At 36.8% G+C, this 23,180-nt stretch overlaps 1 protein-coding gene across 1 annotated transcript in view; it reads right to left on the reverse strand.

The window, feature by feature from the left end:
- The window catches only part of cntnap2a (contactin associated protein 2a), a 573,759-nt gene that overhangs the window by 346,984 nt on the left and 203,595 nt on the right, over window positions 1-23,180 (reverse strand). Inside the window, exon 3 of the mRNA XM_079806533.1 lies at window positions 14,928-15,121. Within this exon, the coding sequence (XP_079662659.1) occupies window positions 14,928-15,121 (194 nt within the window). The remainder of the gene's footprint in view (window positions 1-14,927; window positions 15,122-23,180) is intronic.

The following is a 23,180-nucleotide window of genomic DNA, read 5'->3' on the forward strand; positions in this document are numbered from 1 at the left end:
GGACGAATTTGCGTGAGTTTATCGCCGACATTTAACGCCTCGTGACTAAACAAAGGCCGTGTGCACACCGACACGCAAAACGGCAGGCGTAAAAGCAAAAAAAAATTTTTGTTTTGACGCAGCACGTTAAAAACTGGCCGACCAATGAGATCGGCGCTTTTGTTCACATGCCTGGAGCTGCTGAAGTTACAGTAAAACACGACTTGGAAGGGAAGAGGAAGTAAGTAGACAAAGAAGAAGATGAGCTGTTAATGCTGCTTGCCAGTTAGCAAAAAGTGTGTGAATGGTTTTGGCAAGCAAGTAAATTTTCTGTGTGACAAGCGAGTGTCAGAAGCGTGAAGTGTCGCAGCACCACCTTGTGTATCGGGAGCGCCATCAGCTGAATTTGTAAGTTCACTCTGCGCATCGCCAGTGAAAATCGATTGGGTGTGAACACAAAGACGCGCCGAAAAAACGTCTCGAAAAACTTTAGCGATAAGCGAGCGGGATATTCGTCCCGTGTGCACAGGCCTTTATGCTTTGGAATGAAGAGAAGTAAAAGTAAAGGTTTCCCGAAATAAAAGTACAGTATATTTGAAAAATATACTTAATTAGCCTACAGTAATGAAATAGTAATACTTGACCACCACTGAAAGTACGCTTGTGTTGGATAAGATCATGTGGTCAGTAGTTTTACTTTCATCATATCCATATTTGAAAGGATCAGAGCAATTATTTAATTATTTCACAGTCTGTTAATCTTTCTCAGGAAAAAAATCATGCAGTGCTTCAGAGAGAGACTAAAAGACAAGATAATTGTTGTGGAGGTGTTTAGATAAATCTGATCAATTAGAGTTATGTGTTGAACATATATAACCCTAAGCATCACAGAGCAAAAAATACATCTGCTTTAACATCTCAAACTCACGGTTAAACTTTAAATGAGTCTAATTCGTAACTAACTATTAACTATGTAATCACGATTACTCCAGTCTTCAGTTTCACATGACATGACCCTCCAGAAATCATTCTAATATGCTGATATGGTGCTCATAACATTTCTTATTGTTTTTTGTTTTTTTTGTGGAAACAGTGACACATTGTTTCACAATTTTCAAAAGAACAGGATTTATTTGAAATAGAAATGTTGTCTTCACTGTCACTTTTGATCAATTTAATGTGTAATTGTGTAACTGAATAAAATTTGAACAGAAATATTAGACAAACTAAATTTAAAAACACAATTTCTCCAAGAGGGTTTTACCATAAATCAGTCCAACACATTAATTAAAGCTGCCAGCATGATAATTACAGCACCACCACTAAAAATATTATAACTATATATATATTCTTTATTATTCAAATATGGAAAAAAGAAAAAATACTAATTAACAAGTCAGTTGTTGGATTACTAGTTGGATAGCTGACTACCATTAGCCTAGAAATCTAGACGTACCCCAAGGAATCTAGCAACTCTCCGTTGGCTTGCGAGCTGGAAAAACCAAACTCTAGTCAGGCCAATCACATCGTGTATAGAGTCGGTGGGCGGGCTTAACATAATGACGGGGGAGTTGTGGCAGTTCCGTGTGCAACTTGAAAACAAAGAAGCTGGCGAACAGCAGTTCTTCAGCTTTTCTTTGAGAAAAGAACAAAGAACGACACTGAAGTCATTCTTAAGAAAGGAAGATGTGTTCAGAGTTTTGCCGACCGGATACGGCGAAAGTTTAATCTATCAACTAGCTCCGCTTCACCTTCTTCGTTGCTCTGGTTGGTTGTAGCGCTATCCTATTGCGTGCAGAGGAAATTTGAAAGACAATCGTTTATCACGCCCCTCGGAATGAGCCCTGCCAATGGTGTGTTCCTAGACCCAACATCTTGATGTGGGTCTGGCTTGTCAGGCTAGACTACCATGATTAATGACCCATCCCTATTGAGAAGCCATTTGTCAAAAGTTTAGAGCCCTACATAGTTAATCTACAATCAGGCAGCCATTGTCTAAAAAGGGCAGAGATGTGCTCAACCAGTACAAACACATTTCAAAACACAACTGAAGAAAAGACAAATTACCATTCCATGCCATTCCTGAAATAATGGGTTTTCATAAAGAAATACATTCGCTCATCTTTTGTTCAATCTGAGGTAAATTTTTTCCCCTAACTAAGTCCGACCTAGATAAACAACCATGTCAGGAATGTCTTCTCCTTTCCCTGATGAACACAACAAATATGGCAGTAGAAATGAATTACATGGACATAAAGCGAACATTTTATTCTGAGCAATACTGCGACTCTGACATGTCATAAATCCCAAACGGTTCCTTTGCCAACATCACATTTAAGAAGCGGAGGTAAACAGAAATCATTGTCGACTCATTTATCTCACATCAGGGATCAAGTAACGTCATAATATTAGATGTATTGCTGGGTCAAAGAGCAACTTCACTGATGATGTGAACATAGCTATAGTGTTAAAAGCATAGGACATCATATGTCACCGCAATACATGGCAGTTTGTCATTTTGTGATAAATTGCATATGACTGTTACCTTGCACGCTAGTATACACTTTTCCTATCTCTTCTCATTGTCAAATCCTTAAAGGGCATATTGCAGGTTTTTTTTTTTTTTCAAAATGAATATATAACCTTAAAAGGTAATGCAGGATTTAAAATGTTTTTAAAAGACATAAGAGCACAAATTTAGTCGATAAAGTGGCCATTTCGTTGACTGTTTGTAAAAAACGTTTATTTTTAACATCGCATAATATTACGTCACGAGAGGGAGTTGTTTGCCGAGCTCTGCATTGGCTCAGTGCAGAATAGTTTGGTATTCAGAAGGAGTCAGGGTGCTTTCTGTAGTTTTTCTATTTCAATTTATCATCGGCATGGTAAATTATTGTGTCCAGCCTGTTAGGACATTAAGTCCACGTTTTGTGCAGGTAAAGAGAAGGGACTTCACTTCTGCATCTGCTTCCAAACACGTGGTGGTGTGTGACGTTCACTTTGGACCGGAGGATTATCATCCCGGCGACATGATGGAGTTCAACATTTCAATACTCATGTAAAGGATGATATGAAATGAATGAACATCCACACGCGATGCTTCTTTGCCGTTGTTTTTACGTACATCATTTTCAACATTGATGAATACAAAGTATGTAAATTAACAGAAATGCATACAGTCTCACACTTCTCAAAACAGTTTGGAATTATGTGCTGGTAGTGTAAATATTTTATTCATGCCATGTATGTACATTCAAGTTCACTCAAATACATACTCTTAACGTCATATACATCCTCACACTATCTGTGAATTGACACGGAATAAACTCATAACACAGAATTAATGAATAAAGGATAACATGAAACACACAATAAAACTATGTCTGTGGTTCGGCTGGAGATGTGACGGTCACGAATCCGTCAGAGATGCAGCTCGAGGAAAACGCGAACTGAGCACCTTAAGGGCCCTATCTTGCACCCAGCGCAATTGACTTTGTACACCGACGCATGTGTCATTCCTATTTTGCACCCACGCAAAGCGCGCTTTTCCCTCCACAGAAGCACGTCGCTAAACTAGTGAATGAACTTGCGCTACCTGGGCGGTTAAGCGCAAAAAAGGAGGCGTTTTCCGGCGCAAACAATCCCTGGTGCTATTTTGCTGTTCCATTAAACAATTGCGCCACTGACCAGAAAAAACCTAGTCTAAAGTCAGTGGCGCGTTGCGCGTTGTTCATTATGCTATTTTAAGGGCGCATGCTTGACCATAATGTATAGCGTGCACAACGCGCATACACTTTGCTCATGTAATCTACACAGATGCAACAGTTATTTTTGCAAATCATAAATTGTTACACTAAAAAATATTAACACATGAGATGACGGAAATCATTGTGGTGTGCCACGAAGATGTGAAAAAATAGGCATAAATCTAGCTTACAAATTATTCAGGCTAATTGTAGTCTAATAATTAAGGAGACCTGTTTGCCCAATAGTGGCAACTTCTGGCAAGACATATATGTATATAAGGACATCTAACAAATTGGTTTGTCCGTCAAGAACCAGGAAAAAAAATCGGTGAGGGTGGACGCAGCGATGTCCTCTGCTGGCGTCAGGTCCTGAGTAGAGGCAGATCCACCTCCCGTTACACGGCGTGCCCGATTGATGCTGGCAAGCTTGGACTTTCCCCGTCTTCTGATGTCATTGTAGCGCTTGCGGCACTGGTGCGACGTCCTGGGGATGCCAGCTGATGAAACAATTGTGGCTATTTCCTCCCACGCCTGTTTAACCGACGCTATTTTGGTTGGGTTTCTCCCATCCCCATACAACACAACTTCTCTGTCTTTCACTGCTCTTACAAGAACATCAGTCTCCTCGGCTGTGAACCGCTCCTGGCGTGCGCCTGGTAAATACGCCATAATAATAGCAATCCATAATGGAACATGCGCACCTGCTTTTACAGGGAATGTTGGATGACGCTCTGATTGGTTTATTCACGTTACGCCCAAACCACACCTATGAATAATGAAGCTACTTCAGACCAACCCATTTTAGATTTGCGCCGGGCGCAAGAGCCATTTATCCCGCCGGGAAAATAGCAACAGCGCCGAGACCCGCCCACAAAGTTACTTGCGCTTCGCGCTTTGACACTTGCGTTTCAGATCGTTAAAATAGGGCCCTAAGTCTATAACTACCAAATCAGTCTTCAAGTCAACTTCATTTAGCGGTTTTCACAACACTGATTGCTTCAAAGCAGCTTTACAGTGATAATGGGAAATTAATTTTGTTTTAGATGAAAAGCTAAATTGATTAATTTCTGTTGTAAAAAACTGATTCATTTAATTTGGCGCCACTTAAACAACAGCATCCTCAACTAAAGCAGAAAACCCCCAATGTGTTTCCGACCCCATCGTGATGAGAAACTGCTAACGTTAAATCACGTAAGGTTAGTATCCCGTAACGTTTAGTGTGGATGGATATTAACGAGTGTAACTTATGCCTGATGGTCTATAAAATTAGTTTCTGTTATTGGTAAGTATCAATAATCCTACTCCTAGATGACCAATACCAGCTTTGCTATTGCCTGATACATGATAACAATCTGTACAGTATTGTGATCTGAGCACAGTGTTACATATCATTAGCTAACATGTATATATATAGCTAACACAGGTCTCTTACAGAGACACCTGCTCTGTTCTCCACTGGTTCTCCTCACACAACAACTCAATTTGTCTCCTCTAATCAATGATCTGTTTAATCCTGGCCTGTCCCTAATTGTGTGTCAAAATTGTATGGTTGTGGTCTGCCATATGAGTTTCCATATGAGTATTAAAAAACATTTATTATTTGGGGATTGATGTGACAGCATGATTGAAAAATGTCTCAAAATAAATTTAAAGCTATTTAAAATGCACATCCACGAACCAGAACAAAATGCTAAAAATGCTGCACATGCCATATAAAAGCACAACAACTAGCCATTATTCATTAACAACACAAAAGGCCTTAATTAATATTCGAGCAAATAAGCCTGTCAAAGGAAAATAATTAAAGGCAGGGTCCAAAATGTGATGAAAATTATTCAGGAGTAGAAAAAATTATCCAGTCCAAAACTGAACTGCATATAAATCAATTGGACTCTGGATGTTTTGAAAGTCTACTTGTGATTGCTGCTTTTATATTGAAACCATGATTGGTAGACTGGTTATCCTTGAGTGGTGAATTTCTTCAAGAGGGGGCATGCAATCAGATTTCAAACTGAATGCAAAAACATATGCCCCTCAATCAAACTAATTTAGCAGGGCTGTAATGAAGAGTTTGTTCGCCTTTGCTTTGCCTTACTTTTGTCAGTCTTGTAGGCAACAGTTCACTGATACTGAATGCCCAATCTTATACTGCTAGCAACCGAAACGATTTGTAATTCCCACCTCTGCCTTCTTAATGTTCAAAAACTATTGATCTAGCCAGCATTAAACAGTAATGCACTGTGACCTATAAATGTTCTAGAGATGAACTGGAATCCAAGGGCATTTCCGTTCACAGAACGGGAAGAAAAACAGCTTCATTCCCTTTTCCAACTGAAACCAAAAGAGTTCAAAAGTGTCTGTAGAGCAGAATGCAAGGAGGGTTAATGATAGGAAACGCCTGAGAGCTGAGGTGGTGATACTTGTGATTTTGGTTTTTCTTTTGAATAAAGCATGTATTATCGAGAAACTAATGTGTAATTCTGTTATGTGACACCCAAATTTATTTGCATTAAAATTCTTTAAAGTGTTTCCAAACTCGTTTTTTTCTCAACAAAAAAGAGTTTAAAAAAGATAAAATTCTGCCTCCAGTCGGATTCTGTCAAATACAGTAAATCAGTTTCAAAAATTACATGGAATAAACTCTAAAAATACAGAGCACATTTTACGTTCATCATTACATAAATTTAGTGCTGTCATTTGATTAAATAAAAAGTAACTAATTCAATCGCACATTCTTCTGTAATTAAACTGTAAATAACATTTTACTTCTGCATCTGAATACATAAAATTGTAATTTTTTTTTTTTATTAGAAGCACAAGTGCTCCTCAAGAAAAATGTTAGCGTAGAGCCATGAAGATACTTGAAAAACGACCTATAGAGACGTTTTTTTTTTTCACTGGGGTTGTAAGGCGGTATACTTAACGCAGTACGTACGCTGCTAACATACATTTATTGTGAAAGTTGCTTATACAAATAATTTTTAATTTAAATTTTTCTTCTTCGGGTTTATACATCCAACATTAAGCATAGCCGATTTAAGTTTGGAAACAATGTGTTGTATAATGTCGCACTTACTACTTATCTAACGGTTTAAATGTTTTTTTCATACATAAATATATATATATATATAGGAAGGGGGTCCCTCATAAAAGGTTTATCATATTTGGGGGTCCTTGGCATCATAAAGTTTGAAAACCCCTGTCTTACTCTATTCATATTGATGTTGTGTTTTCTGTTAGTTGTGGTGAAATAATTTTGTGAGAGAAAACGCGTTGCAATGATGAGATCACTGCTTTCACACCATCAACACACATTTACACTGAAGTCTCACAGCAGCCAATCACAGCAGTGGGCTTTTACACTGAAGTCTTACAGCAGACACGTCCCTTCAAACTGAGAGTTTAAGCCAAAGGGCTAAAATCAGGATCGAAAAATGCTTTTTATTTCTAAATTATGACATTTTATGATGTAAAAATCATACTAACACTATAAGTGCACCTCATGAAACATTATAAAATAATACAGAAATCCACAATATGGGACGTTTAAAATTTTCTACATTTTTACATTTCTGTGTCCAAACCCATTCGTTTTGTCACAAAGGCAGTTAGCTGCTCCACTTCAACGTCGTCTTCTGATATTTCCAAACATTTCCTAATATACTAATAATAATATTACTTGTGAAAATAGTAAGCCGTAGACTTACTTCATGTAATTCAATGGTCTCATTACTCTCTACATTTTACAAATATTTGAGGTGTGAAAGATACAATCTAATATGAGATATATGCTCAATTATGTACGGAAGCGATATAACAAAACTTATGCGACAATGCATTTTTTTTTTAGGGATGACATTATGCACATTCTAGCGGTTAAGGGCCAATTGAATGGAAACAGGCTGGAGATGGCAAATTTTGCAAACGATTTTAATGCATTTTTGTTGATAACAAAAACTGGATGGAAACTTGACTACGGCACGCTGTCTGCACACGTAAGTATTTTTCTAGATGTTATCCATGTTTTATGTCTCAATGACATGTAAGCAAACAACTGAATAAAGGATTTCAAGAAGAAAAAGGTATTAACTTCCTTCCTGTCACATGAGGCTGCCAACTTCATACCCCTACTTCCAGGAAGCAAGTCGAAGGCAAACCCTCCCAAAGAAAGGCTATTTTCATGTTACTAATAAGTATTTTTTGTTGACATATATAATTAATAATAATAATAATTTGTTACATTTATATAGCGCTTTTCTAGGCACTCAAAGCGCTTTACATAGAAGGGGGGAATCTCCTCAACCACCACCAATGTGCAGCATCCACCTGGATGATGCGACGGCAGCCATATTGCGCCAGAACGCCCACCACACACCAGCTGATTGGTGGAGAGGAGACTGAGGGATGATACCAATCGTATATATATGGGGATGATCAGGAGACCATGATGGACAGGGGCCAATGGGCAAATTTGGCCAGGATGCCGGGGTTACACCCCTACTCTTTATCGAAGGATATCCTGGGATTTTTAATGACCACAGAGAGTCAGGACCTCGGTTTAACGTCTCATCTGAAGGACGGTGCTTGTTACAGTATAGTGTCCCGATCACTATACTGGGGTGTTAGGACCCACACAGACCACAGGGTGAGCGCCCCCTGCTGGCCTCACTAACACCTCATATATATATATATATATATATATATATATATATATATATATATATATATATATATATATATATATATATATATATATATCTCTACATAATCATGAAGGTCTCTAGAATCATCCAAACAAAACAAATCTTACAAGAGATATATCGTTTTTTGTATACATCTATAGTTGCCGGTGGGCAAATGACTTGTAAGTACATATATCATGGGGAAATGGGGTATACTGTGTTAATAGATTAATAAATCAAGAATTTTGGTCTTGTTTAGTGCTTTTGGTTTCATAATATCCCACCCAGCTGATTATTAACTTAACCCTTTAACTGACATCTCTACTGTACAGTAGACCTTAATTCGATAGGGAAAAAATATCATATTTTATGATATAATGCCAAAATATTGAGGACCCTTCATCGAGTTTGGATGCGTTTCATTCTAATTGGTCAAGGACCCCAATTAATTTTATGACTAGTAGCTTACGATTCCATTATAATGTGGAAATTCAGACAAGTAATGAGTTTACATTTACATTATTATATGAAATCACAGACTACAGTCAGCCATTGAATACCATGGGACAATTTTTGTTTGTTATATAGATGTAATTTTTTCGTCATTCTTTATTTTTATTTAACTTTTTGATACACAATGCCCTGTAGGGACAACTTTTTTCATATTCAAAAGATTATAAGATAGATGCAGATTTTTTGAGTTTGCATCGAATGTTCTTCGACTTTTATACATAATACATTTGTTTATGAATAAAGATGGATCTGTTGAAAGCAGTTATTTTGAGTTAGATGCCAAATGTTCTCCTCATTCAAATTTGACATTGAAGGGGTGCATACAACATATTTGCCCGCCGGCAACTTCAAATACAATTTTCAAGAAGAAAAAAAAAACCCTGGGGAAAATAAATGCAGAACATGTTCACTGACACAATTCACCAGTGTGAGTGCCCGGGATCACCACCAGAGGGCACTCCAACCCGGACTGTCATTCTATCATAGACTACATTACCCATAATCCTTTGCCCTGACTCATCATCACTCATTGTTTGCACCTGTGTCTCATTATCTCATTACCTCTGCCTATTATACCATGTTCACTCTGTCATTCACGGCGAAGTCTTGTCTAACACTGCACTTCTGAGCGTTTTCCGTGGTTTCTTGTCTCTGGTTTTGGATTACTTGCCTTGTTCTGTGGCTTACCCTTTTGCCTGTCTCTCCAGTCTTGTTTGGACTGCTCACCTGTTATGACCTCTTGCCTGTTTTTGACTACGAGTGTGGATTACCCTTTAAATAAAGCTGCATGTGGATCCTCAACTTTGAGTCTTGGAGCGGTTCGTTACATTCACATAGGACACTATTAACATGACTATATGCATGAAACTGTCCAGAAAAATTTGGGCACAAATGGGTGAATACCAGTTAAAGCGCAAAATAAACATGAATGAGCATCTGAAAGTGTGTTAAAAGATACAGGACCGAAATCCGTATCATGTGACATGGAATAGCTCAATCAGTGTTTCAACCACAGAAAGACATCAGTAAAATGGCTTGTAAACAATGTCTTGTAACGTTACATTTACCTCAGAAAAACCATATGTGTCCATGAACTTGTTAGTCAGCTAGAAAAATTAACTCTAGAGAGGAGCATTTTGCTAATTATATGCACTATATTACATAGGCTATTCATTATCGTTTTTAATGTTCATATATGTATGAATAAATCTGGCAGGTTTTTATGACAGCCACCATTTAAATGTTTATATTTCAAAAAACGATTTGGAGTAAAACTATGATTATGTAATTGTAAAGTTAATATAACTTGATTGAGTATAATTTAAGTGTTTGTATACAAATCAGTACATTTTTACCTTCAATATTAGTAGGCTAATGTAGTACTAACTGACTCCCATAGTTTACATTAGTTCAGAGATTTGTTTTCCTTGAGAAAATTTCCCATGTATTGTACCTGATATAGATCCAAAATAATAGATATTGAATCAAATTGAATTGTGAAAATTTGTGTCAATACCCAGCCCTAATAATCAGTGTTATTTCCTTCACCGGTCAGTAGTCATAATGTTATGCCAGCCCTGATCGGTGTTCTAAGGTTTGCTCACAGATTTATAGCAGATTGGCTGTATAAAGCTTTCATTAGAATTACACAATCGCTAAACCTCAACATGTTTTTCGGTGTTGTCTGGTCATCAGTCTGGTCATCATTTTTTTACCGTGCAGAGAGAGTGTGTGCGTGATTAAGTACAACAATGGGCAGAAAATTCATCCTTTTAAAAGAAAAGCCCCATTTGGGGCATTTTTTCTTTTGACATATGGCAACCCCAAGCATGAAAGATAATGGATGCTTGTTACCAATGAAAGAGAATGGAAATATAAAAATAAAAAAAATGTTTTCAGGACAAATAATCAGCTGGGAAAATATCGCAATGATTATTTTTAATTAATCGCGAGAAGCAGAATATATAGAACCTTTTCTTCCAAGAGTTTAGGACTCGTTTTGAAAACTTGTCTAGTCTCTAGACATGTGCCGGTAAACGGTAATACCATATACCGCAATAATGAACATGCACAATATTGTTATCGTGGGCACTTCAAAATACCGTGAATAATTATTCATTACGAATTATTCCGATTTTTAGAATGAATTTTAAGAATACTTTACCCATCAACCGTTTAAAATGAAAAACACGTCAAAGAGGAACGTGCTCTGATGTAAATAGACCGTGCATGAGCCGAGCACATGGCGGAATGAGGAGACGCTGAAGTGCACATTCATTCTTCGACAGCAGAGGGCGCTGACGGAACAGCAGAAATGCAGCCGTTTCCCCAGTAATCACATAACCTAATACATAATACTTAAACACTTAAGGCTATTCATTTTCAAACTTAAATTTTATATTTTAATCTGGACTAAATTACATGCCCTAGATATTGTTTGAATATGTTCTGACTGTTGTTCAATCAAACACTTTACAAGGCTCCAGTATTTAACATTAGTTCCTTCATTAACAAACTGACAATGAAAAATACTTCTAAAGCATGTATTAATCTTAGTTAAATGTACATTTCAGCATACCTATTGTTCTTTATAATTCTTTTGCACTTTAATCTGTTTTAAATATTTTTTTACTTTATACATTTTTGTGTATTGCTTTATTGTATTTAAATGTTTGGTTCTTTTGTTATAAGAAAGTGATTTAATCTGTTATAGTATGACAACACTTTTTTTTGCAACTTATTTCAATATTGTGATAATACCGTATACCGTGATAAAAGCTTCAGCAATTAATCGCAACATGAAAATTTGATACCGGCACATGCCTACTAGTCTCTAAGTCAAACTCGGATAGACCAAATGATGAAATCATTTGAAGTTAACTGAGAAAGTCCAAGAGCCACATTTTGGTGGTGCAAGATTAAAGACAACAACATTTCCCCTTTGAGACCACCCTGTGTGGATCGTTGGTTGGTCCAGTAATAATTCCACTCCCCTCTGCTGTGGGTACTAAGCACAGTGGTACATCAGCCTGAAATCAGTCTGTGAAACCGTCTTTCTTTGGATCTAAGTGCTTCCTTGATTGCTTACTGTTGATTAAAGCACCCAGGAAGAAATCAAGGCATCCTCTTGACTCATTGATCTTCAGTCGTCCTTGGTGAGCTCAGTATGTGGAAGAGGTATGCTAACATCCTGCCACGATAACCACAATGCCTTATGAATATGTCAAGGACCAATCTTGAATCTTGATTTAATTTTGTAATTCATGTAATAACATTCCACAAATTAAAGATTCTAATGTCTAATAAAAAAAAAGCTTTATATGTAAACAGCAACAGCAATTTGATTAAAGTATGAATTTAAAAAATCAGTTTAACCCCTTGCCTATCGCCCCCCCCCAGCCCCACCCCCCATTTTGGCAAGTGGGGCATTTTGACATCCCCAAAATAATATTATTGCTGCTCATAAGTCTTTCTGAATAGACACATAACTAACATATATCTAGAACGCAAACACTTGAGAGTTTACGGTTCAAGAATTACTCAGACTGTTATTAATATGGAGATATATAGGCTCAAACATTAAAACAAAAATAAAAAAATTTAAGAATATATTTTTAAATGTATAAAAATATTATGTGAATGTAGTATAACAACTTATAATCACAACTATAGTGAAGCCAAAAGTGTGGTCATGCTTCATTTCAAATATGAGGACGATATCTCTAAAACTACACATTTTATGAAGCATATTGTATGGCATGTCAAGTGATTTTTTAGCGAAGGCTACGATAAAATGCAAATCATTATTGGCCTGTAAACGGCTCTTCTAACGGCTCAATTCATACTCTATTGTTGTCACTCAATGAACTTTTCACACGTCTGTCATTCTTTTATAGTAATTATTTTGTTTGTATTCAGCCATTATAGCCTATTCAGGCATTCTGGATTGCCCATCAACCCCACATTCATTCCACTTTACATTAAAACCTATTATCTGAAGTCTTTCTAGCAAGCAAACAAACAAAAAGCATGTTCTTGGTACCTTATGTGAATAAATAGATAGTGGAATAGAAAATAGCTCCTGCCGTGACAGGTGCATTTGAGCCACGATTAGCATCAAGCTACATAACACAATATAAAAGATTAATATTACACTTTAACTCCAAACCCTTTAAACAGCCAGTGAGTGTTTGTATTTACTTCCGATCGCGATATAATGTGGATTTCAGTGATGTTCAATGATGTTAAACTGTTATATTTTGCATTTTATATGGAGCTAATCGCTACACCTGCTTAGCATTTATACTGGAAACGTTCTTTATTCATATGAAAATACACCAAATCGCATGCAAATCACACACAAACCATATGCCATCGTAATCGTGTGTTTATTAGCTTCTTGTTTTACGTGTTCTGGCGATGTTTACAACAGAGAGATGAGAATGAGGAAGTGCACTGAACAGCGTAACCAGAAGGGGCAGGATAATTGTCACGTTGAGTCACCTATGCGAATGAGAGAGCTCTAAGATCATAAGTGACGTGCAGCAGAAAGAATCAGACACAGAGCTCACTGTGAATGTCATTCAGCTCATTCAGATCAGCATAATTCAGTGAGAAATGAATAGAAATGTCATTCTGTATGACAAAATATTTTGCAAACGTGATAATAAATCTATATTTGTCCAAATGTGCACACTTTTGGACTAAAAGCCCGAACGGACGCAGTTTAGTGCATGTATGTGACCACAAATGGAGAATACGTGACTGGCTTTTTATTCTTGTTGATATTCCATTCAAAATATTGGTCATTACAGATCGATTATTTTGCACTCCTGACATATCACTGCAACCCAGTTTTATCATAAACAGTGGTCAAATATCGAAGCTGGAGTCTTTAATCTTTGTACTGATACTCAGTTTGTCAAAATTTGGGGCCGTCTGCGATCCTTGACACTAAAGGGGTTCAATTGATGTATACACATGACATGAATGACGTCATTTCAATCTTCTAGAAAAAGTTGTTTTGCTTCCTGAGGAGTCATAAGCGAGGATGCACACGTGACGCACGTATACATTTTCCTCCCCCTTCACATCTTGCCACAGTTTATTCAATATTATAATTCTAATTATCATTATTGTTTATATGTACAAGACACAAATGTATGTCAAATTACAAAAACTGTAGTAGGACAGTTGCAAAATTATATCAAAGCACAAGAAAATTAAACAAACTACAATACTAGGCTATACAACAAATAAAAAGCAGTTAATAATTGGGAATAATTAATGTTAATAATAGCTGGTAATATAAAAAATATGGACAAATGTGGTATTTTGTGGAGGTTGAAACTATTACAATATAAATAATTATCTCTAATGTTCAAGAATGTTCATCATTAATTGATGACGCTTTAAAGGGACGCTAAAGGGAGCGAGGATATATCATTTAACTTGATTCAATTCCTCTGTCCTAAGACGGAGCTAAGACGCGAGGAAAGGAAACGAGGATGCACAAATAAGAATTGAGAAGTACCCTTGGTCTGAAGCAACAGCTGTTAGTAAATAAACCTCATGCATCCACACCACTAGGTGTCAGTATAAAGTACAAGAACACTATGATCAAGAAGAGCCAGAAAATATAGAAGAAGAAAAAAAACCTTTATACAATTTTTAAAATACATTACATTTTCCACAGACACTACCATTCAAAAGTTTGGAGTCAGTAAGTTACGAAGGCTATTTATTTCAAATGTTTCAAAATATTTTTTTTTCTTCAAATAAACAGTGGGCAGTTGTGGCCTAATTGTTAGAGAGTCGGACTTGGGTTGAAGGTTGTGGGTTCGATTCTCAATATCGACAGGAAATGACTGAGTTGCAGGGCACCTAACATTAGACATATTTTCAAAAATATTAATTGAATTGAAAGAATCAAATCTTACCGACCCCAACCTTTGAACAATAGTATCCTACACTAAAAATAACAGTAAATTATTAATATGATACTCACCCAGATGTTGCCATCTTGGTGGTATGGTTTCCAGTTTCTGCCTGTGTCACTGTAGAGCAGCCGGTAGCGTGTTGTCCAATCAGAGCTGCTATATCGACCCTGCGTGGCGATGGCTGTGACCTGTTTTCTGCTTCCCAAGTCGACCTGCAGCCACTGGTAATGATCACTGTCCAGCGGAGACCAGCCCCCTGCACCTAGAGAAAGTGCACAATACTCAGCATCTTGTTGTATTGATCTGAAATATTTGTGGTTGTGTCACACAGGGGATTGAGGGAAACAGAACAGGAACAACTGTTTTAGACTTTTTTGTAAATGTTATACATGTACTTTTAAGAGTTTTTTAAAGGGTACAAATTGAATGGGCCATGCTCTACAGGATAATCTACAAGAGCTTTGTCATTTAACAAAGATCATCTGTTATGGTGTTGGGTCTACTAAACTAACTGGATATATTCAAGAGGAGCATCTGTATTATTCTGTTCTCACTTCTCTTGGAAGTCTTAAGAACAGATTGCCTTACAGATGTTTTATCTGTGCTTTTAGCTGGAGGCTTTTGGACATTTGTTAAAGGGATATTAGAAGGATCATTAAATATAATAACGTAAAACATAAATCCAACCATTTATATTAACAAAATGATGCCCTTCCAACCACATGTATTCATCCTGATAAGTAATGCCCACTTTTCACAATCCAATCCAATGCACACATTTTTCTCTTTGAATATCTTGTTGCCAGGCCTGCATTAAGAACACATGTACATGTAACAAATGTAAAAAGCACACTATAAAAATAAAGTATTACCAAAACATATTTAAATATTTGTGCCCCTAATAACGTTTTATTTTAGTAGTTACCAAATAGAAGGCAACAATGTCAGTGAACTTAATAGAGCTCCGGAGGTTGACGTCACGCAGTCTAAACTCCGCCATTTTGGCAGGCAACCAGGGGGCCCTAGAGCGGCTGTTGCATTGGTATCCATAAAATAATTTAAAACCGGACTGTTTAAACCTTATTACTTCAACATGATGGACAGCTGATGTGTGCCAGGATGCCAGAACAGGCGGGGGAAAGCAAATGGGAAATCATTTTATCGTAGTAAGTTGTTGAAATGCCGTGAATTTCAGTTTATTCTTCAATTTTTACAACTTTTGCCTCAATTTAAGGATCAATAAATAAATACTGAAACAAAAAATAAGAAATTACATTTATTGATTATGACTGATTTTATTTGACATGCACAACACGGACCGATGGGACAGATGCACACAGCGGCGCACTTTTAACCGCTAACATATAACATTAATCCATTCACATGCTTTCTCTCTTAAAATGTAAGCGCATGTATGTCAGCATTATCATAATACGTATAAGAATTGAAGGGTGCATCTCAATCAGCTCCCTGGTTCAGTAGTCAGGGCACTGATCAGGACATAGGTCAATGGGGTGATCCCTGATCAGTGCTCTGACTACTAAACTAGAGCTGATTGAGACGCACCCGAATGTAAAGCAAGGGCGTATGGATGCAGTTCAGTATATATCTGTTAATGTTACTCCTGATCGGAGGCTTCCGTAAATATTTAGTTATATGTAGATTTAGGCATCAACTAAGTTTAATGCTGCAAAAATAGTTAGGAGTGCATAAGTTGTAATTTAGTGGCCACTTATGTCAACACTAGGCTAGTTGTAAATTGCCAACAGCTGGTGCAACAGGTGTCCTGACCGGAAAGCTATCCGTTCCTTTGTTGATACACGTGAAAAGCACTCCACCGGGGTCATTCTAGGGATCTGTTATGTTTAATATATTAAGTTTTGCTATATAAAGTCTATGTATTTTGAATTAAAGTGTGCAGTGAACTCCATTGCCTTGAAACTCATGCTGGCGCCAGCTGTTCTTGCCTGCCAAAATGGCATCGTAAACAGAATGGGTCACGTGACCTCCGGAGCTCTATAGATAAACTAAATACATAAAATATATGGATGTGTGAAGAAAATTAAGAAAATCAAAAATATCACTTATGAGCAGAATATTTTTTATTGTGCATTATTTCCAATCCAGCTGTAATTGTCAGCTTTATAAAAAAGTGTGAAAATATTATTTGTGAATTTGTAAGATGGATAAACTGCTAGTTGCAACATTAGTCTTAACAAAACAAAAGAGTCAGACATTTATTCCAAAAGTGTTAAAAATGTAATTTCCACCACAGAATGACATTAAGCACAACACATGATTTGAGATATGGTTGAATATGGTGGGAATTTTCATAACTTCTAGAACAAAAGTGCCCATAAAGAAACACCCAGATATGAATACCATATTCTAAAGTCTTTTTTTTTCATCTGTATTTAAACTGAGAGTGGCTAAATGCAGTGCTGATATCTAGAAGTAGGGATGTTTTTTGGACTGCAGTACCCATTTTTACCACTAGCAGACAATATTACATACTGCACCAATATTACATAAGTCCCCATGAAATCAGACTAGAAGTTTTTTGGTGTTTTATATGAATATGTTAGCCTTACTGTTATCTATAAGCAAGTGTGCTCCAAAACAATGCTCTGGCCTAGCTGTCTGTGATGTAAACAAAGTACTTTTGGCTATTTAAAAAAATGGGAGGAGCTGTTCGATATGTCCCGCCCTGTCTTCCTGTTTCAGTGGAAATTACGTCAACACATTGAATAATGTTGCACGTTTCAAGGCACTACAGTGCGCCTTTAATGACAGTTGGCAAACACGCTTGAATGTGCTTACCGCCACCTACTGCATGACATTTGCGTGACAGCTGACGTAAAATAAAGGATCGGGTTTCGGATAGCCTATACCGATCAGTTAAAAAAAAAAAACGCTTAAAGGGATAGTTCACCCAAAAATGAAAATTCTGTCATAATTTACTCACCCTCAAGTTGTTCCAAACCTGTATGAGTTTCTTTGTTCTGCTGAACACAAAATAAGATATTTAGATGAATGTTTGTAACCAAGCAGATAGAGCAACTATTGACTACCATAGTAGGAAAAAAAATACTATGGTAGTCAATAGTTGCTCTCTCTGCTTTGTTACGAACATTCTTCACTCTATCTTCTTTGTGTTCAGCAGAACGAAGAAACTCATACAGGTTTGGAACAACTTGAGGGTGAGTAAATTATGACAGAATTTTCATTTTTGGGTGAACTATCCCTTTAATCGGCCTTGGTACCAATCCTTGAGATCGGCTCAGGACATCCCTATTTAGAAGTAAATCTACTCCATTAAAATCCTAACTACCTTCACAGTAAACATAAAGCAGGATGGCACTGCAGCCAGCCAAATGGAGAGTCAAGAGTGAGGACATAAAGTGAGGGTCAGCAGTTCAGGGTGTCCAGGGATCAGTACAAGACAGAAGCTTAAGAGAGTGTAAGGGAGCCAGGGGACATCCACTCCACCGCCACCTGCAACCTGCCGCCAAGGCAGATGTTCTGAGGAGATAAAGAGAGCAGAAGAAGGGCACTGGAAGGACACCAGTAGCTGAGAAAGAGAGGAATAAAACAGGTAGCCGAAGACACCATAGCTCCTGGAGTTTTTACATTAGGTCCAGATAAAATAAATAAAAAATACTCAATGAATCTGATAAAACAAGAGAAGATAGAACTGAAGAGATGAAAAATAAATTGCATTATGTTTGTCTAAACCCTGCCTGATGGGATATCTGTGCCGCCTTGTAGATGTGGCATGTAGGACTTTGTGATGATAATGCACCTAGGCGATGATAAATCATACAGCATAATTTCTGAATAGTTTACCATCTGCTAACATGCTGACACTAAAAGAAAGAGACTCGCAACCTATGTGATTTGCTATGCCCATTTTAGTGATTTGTTTTTTGCATTGTGTTCTTATGACTTCATTGAATTGACAACATTAACCTATTTGATCACTTCTTGATTTGAATGTGCATATGAACATGCAGACATTACGTTTGCAGTATTGGTTTCTTATACAAGATGAAGGAGATACAGACAACTTCAGGCAAAGTGACGCCACAGGCAGGACAATATCAATGGGAGTGTGCTGCACATTAATCACAGAATGATCTGTCTGAACTCATAATTAAAATGCTGTCATTACCGTTTTATCATTCTCATGCTTGAAATTTTGCCTCAGCTTTATTTTAAAACTTCTTCTACCATTTAAATTAAAGAAATAGTTCATCCAAAAAGATCTCCAGAATGGTGTCATCTATTCACATTCATGTTGTTCCAAATATCGCTCTATATCAGCAGGACTGTGATTCGGCCTCAAACACGAGACCACAGGCCATTGCGCACGGCTTCATTGAAGCTTATTGTATTTTATAAAATGGTCACTTCCAGTGAGTGAGTGTATTACCTGCATTTAGATATTGTCTTTTCCTTCAGATCAGTCCTGTTCATAATAAAAAATATGTTTGAATGTCCGCTGCGATATCTTGTCCTTTTAACAGTTGAGGGGTTTTCCTGTGCCCTTACACTGACAATGCTAGTCAAAGCATTTGTAAGTTGCGTCTTGCTCCTCCGTGTTCACAACAAGTTTCAGTCCTTTCAATATAAAGTCTTCGCTACTGACTGACTAAATCATAAAGACAGTCTTTGCCGCCATGTAAAGTCGTAATAATGCAACTTCTGTTGCTGTTCATGGAAGGCTTTTAGAGATTTGACTTCATGAAAGTTGCATTGATACATATTTTTTGGCTTTAATATTTGTATTGTGTGGTAACCATTTTATAAAAGCAATAAGGTACTTAAGGCTAGAGCTGTATCATAAATAAGTCACAGCTACAGGGGTTGCAGGTACTCCGCTTTGCGTCATGTCGAATGGTGTGTGCACACAAAAACCGAAGTGAATATTCGCATTGCGTTACTCACGGGATTACTTGTTTTTCGTGACACTAAAACATTGCGCGATGAGGAGTGTCTTCACGCACATCAATAACAACAACATTTCTTTCTGGCATTTTTTCCGTCATCAACTATGTTACTATGAGGTAACTACTATTGCTGCTCTGTACCTGTTGTGGACAAGGTTGCCAGGTCTGTGCAACAAAAGTAGATTTTGTGATTTTCTCCATTGGGGAGCAACGAATTCTCCTCTGAATTTGTATGTCTGGGGGGTGTTTTGGGGATGCTGAAGTGCCAAAATCGTACATATGGGGGTGGAAACAAGTAGCCCAATTCTGTGGGAAAACCGCGGACTTGGTTAACACTGGTTGCGGAAGTCCCAAATACACCAGAAAGCCAAACGCCGACATGTCTGGGTGCACAGTACCATTCAGAGGTACACACAACTTGATGAATTTCACCGTCTCCTCCAAAACTGTGCCTGGATCACAGCCACTTCCAGCGCTACTAGAGGATGACAGGTGCCAGTTTGATAACCTTCTAGCAAGGGTCGTTGCCAGGATTTTCCGGATGGACACCAACTGTCCATCTGTCTCAGGCCAGGGGTAGTTTCATAATTAGTGCAATACCAGTTATTTTGCTGTGATTTAATTCCAATAGATGGATCAAAAGCATGCCAAAACAAGTGAATTATGTTACATTTGTATACAGTGTGAGTTCACTGTATTTTGTCAGGCCTGTCCATAAAATGATGTTTAGAAAGCTGATTTTTTTCTGAATGGAGTTTAGATTGATCAGCACTGTAGCTGCTAAAAACAACGCAATTTTAAGTAGGAATAAATACTACAATCAAAACATTACAGAGTAAAGTATACAGTATATGTTTTGTCAGCAATATTTACTTAAAGTATCAAAAGTATACATTCTACTAAAATATTCCTTGTCAGTGTATTATATCTGATGTTTTTGGATGAGTATCAATGCTGCATTAATGTGTATGTTACATTTTACTGCTGTAGATACACTGACATTATTTGGCATTTCATTTTTTTATTGATAGAGATACATTTCGGGGTGCCCGCAGACGGCTAAATTAATGCTCTCCTCCATTTTCTGATACAAACCAGACATGTCAAACCAGCCATGTCAATAAGCTCTTCGTTGATTAGCTTGCGTCATGCAGATTTCCTGCTCAAGGTGAAAATTTTCCACTTAAACGGCATTCGCGGCAATCGCATTACCCAGTTTGCGTCATTCGTTTTGCATTGACGTTGTATGCAAACTACTCGTGCAAATAATTAAATTCGCTTTTGGTGTGCACACACCATAACAACGCCCTCTAGCCGTGACTTATTCACAATCCAGCACAGCCTCTAGTACCTTATTGCTTACATGTAGAGTAGAGTATTATGAGAGAGAGATAGATTGACTGAGTGTATTACCACTTGTCAATCTTAAGTCCCTTACAATATAAAAGTTTTTGCTCCGGACTCACTCATAAAGACAGTCTATGCTGCCATCTAATGAAGTCAAAATCACTATCACTAACGGACCCTTTCTCAATACCAAATAGGCCTATGGCATGTAATTTATCTAAAATATTTATTGAAAAATTATATTTAAATAAAGAATATTAGTCATTATAAAAGTTTACGAAATTTGTACAATATGAAATAAACAAGCAAAGAGTTCAGTCAAAAGTACAATCAGCGTTAGTTATAGTATAGTAAGTTATGAAATTTAACTTTTCCCTTGGCCAAATCGATTTGCTCTGGAGCAAGTTATAGATTAATAGGACCAAAGATAGCCTACTTGATATACCCACAATTAATTATACCTCATGTTTAAACACTATCTACATACGAGCCAGCGGCAAATTCCTGTGGCAAATTCCTCAAACTCTGCGGACGTGGGTCAATGACGTGACGCCTAAATGTTCTGTCCGATTGCATTTTTTTTTCAGTTAAAAAAGGGTTCAAAATGCATAAAAAGATACCATATATATGTAGTACCTCTCCTATGAATGTATTCACTTACATTTTTCAAAAAACATTAGTTATTTGTAATTTTTCTGTTATCTAAAGTGTCAAAATATCATGTTGTGCGACCGTCCGCCCATAACTTCTGTTTCGGAAACATCTTTGAAATTACTCAATTTATTCACATTAATTTTCTATACTATTTGGCATGAAGTGTTTTGTAATCCTGCACAAAATTGCAAAGCATTTGTTTTTTTATTTCTTTCATATTATACAAACAAACATTGTCCAATGATGTCGATTTTATGAAATAACAAACTACCAATTTTATATTGAAATTTATTCAGAGACAGGAAGTTGCATCATATACCAATTTGCCAAGGACCCATTCAAATGCCAACTCTCTCTCAAATTTGGAAAAAAATAAAAAATTTAACGGCTGGTATATGTAGTTACCACATTTGTGGTAATTGTGGACCTCAAAAAAAAACAATGAATATTAAGTTATTTCTACAAATATATATTTTTATTATAAATTTCATACTGACCTTTTGTGGGAATCTAGCTTGTTTTGTTTAGGTGGCCAATTCTATGCCTGTACATTTTGAGTGAATTTAAAAATATAATGTGGTGCGACCAAGTATAATGTGGTGCGACCACTGCACAGTGTTTTGATAGATATATGTCCAAGATTGGTAGTTTGAGCTTTTATATTCAATTGATGGTATATACATAAAGTACTTTATTTTAGTATTATTTGGAATAGATTTTTATCCAATTTGGGTAATTTACAAACATTTCAGACGGTTCATTTTTAACACTATGAGAAAGAAAAAAAAAATAATAATTTAGAGCATTAATTTTATTTGAGTAATTATGCATTTATTAGTAATTTATTATTTATTTATTTATTTATTTATTTATATCTATTTATGTCTATTTTACCAGATGCCACTGCCAAGCAAAGAAAAAACTGTTATTTTTGAACCTGCAGCAAGAGCAGAGTATCTTGCCAGGAGAAGAGGAAGGTGTGTTAAAAAATTGTTTTAATGAAAACTATAAATAAAGCAACATTGATTTGCACTTGTGTGTTTTTCATTACCTGGTGGAAATGTATATTTTCGTTAACATGATCATCTGCTGTCATCTATCATTGGTCCAAAGTAAACCCGAGCCAGCAACCTCCCGCTACTCTAAATTGAGCAGCCAAGATTGGGCAAAATTCAGAAATAACTGGGTTTAAAGAAAATGCCTGCAGTTTACACCATGTGCCGCACTTTCACACAGATGTTCCAAATACCCATCAGCAGCATGATGATTATCAAGTTTAATTAAATCTTTGTTTACAACAAGGCCACAAATGTGACCCTGGTCCACAAAACCAGTCATAAGGGTTATTTATTTTCATTTATTGAGATGTAT

The sequence above is a fragment of the Gobio gobio genome (genome assembly GCF_949357685.1).
Source record: "Gobio gobio genome assembly, chromosome: 23".
Lineage (NCBI taxonomy): Eukaryota > Metazoa > Chordata > Actinopteri > Cypriniformes > Gobionidae > Gobio > Gobio gobio.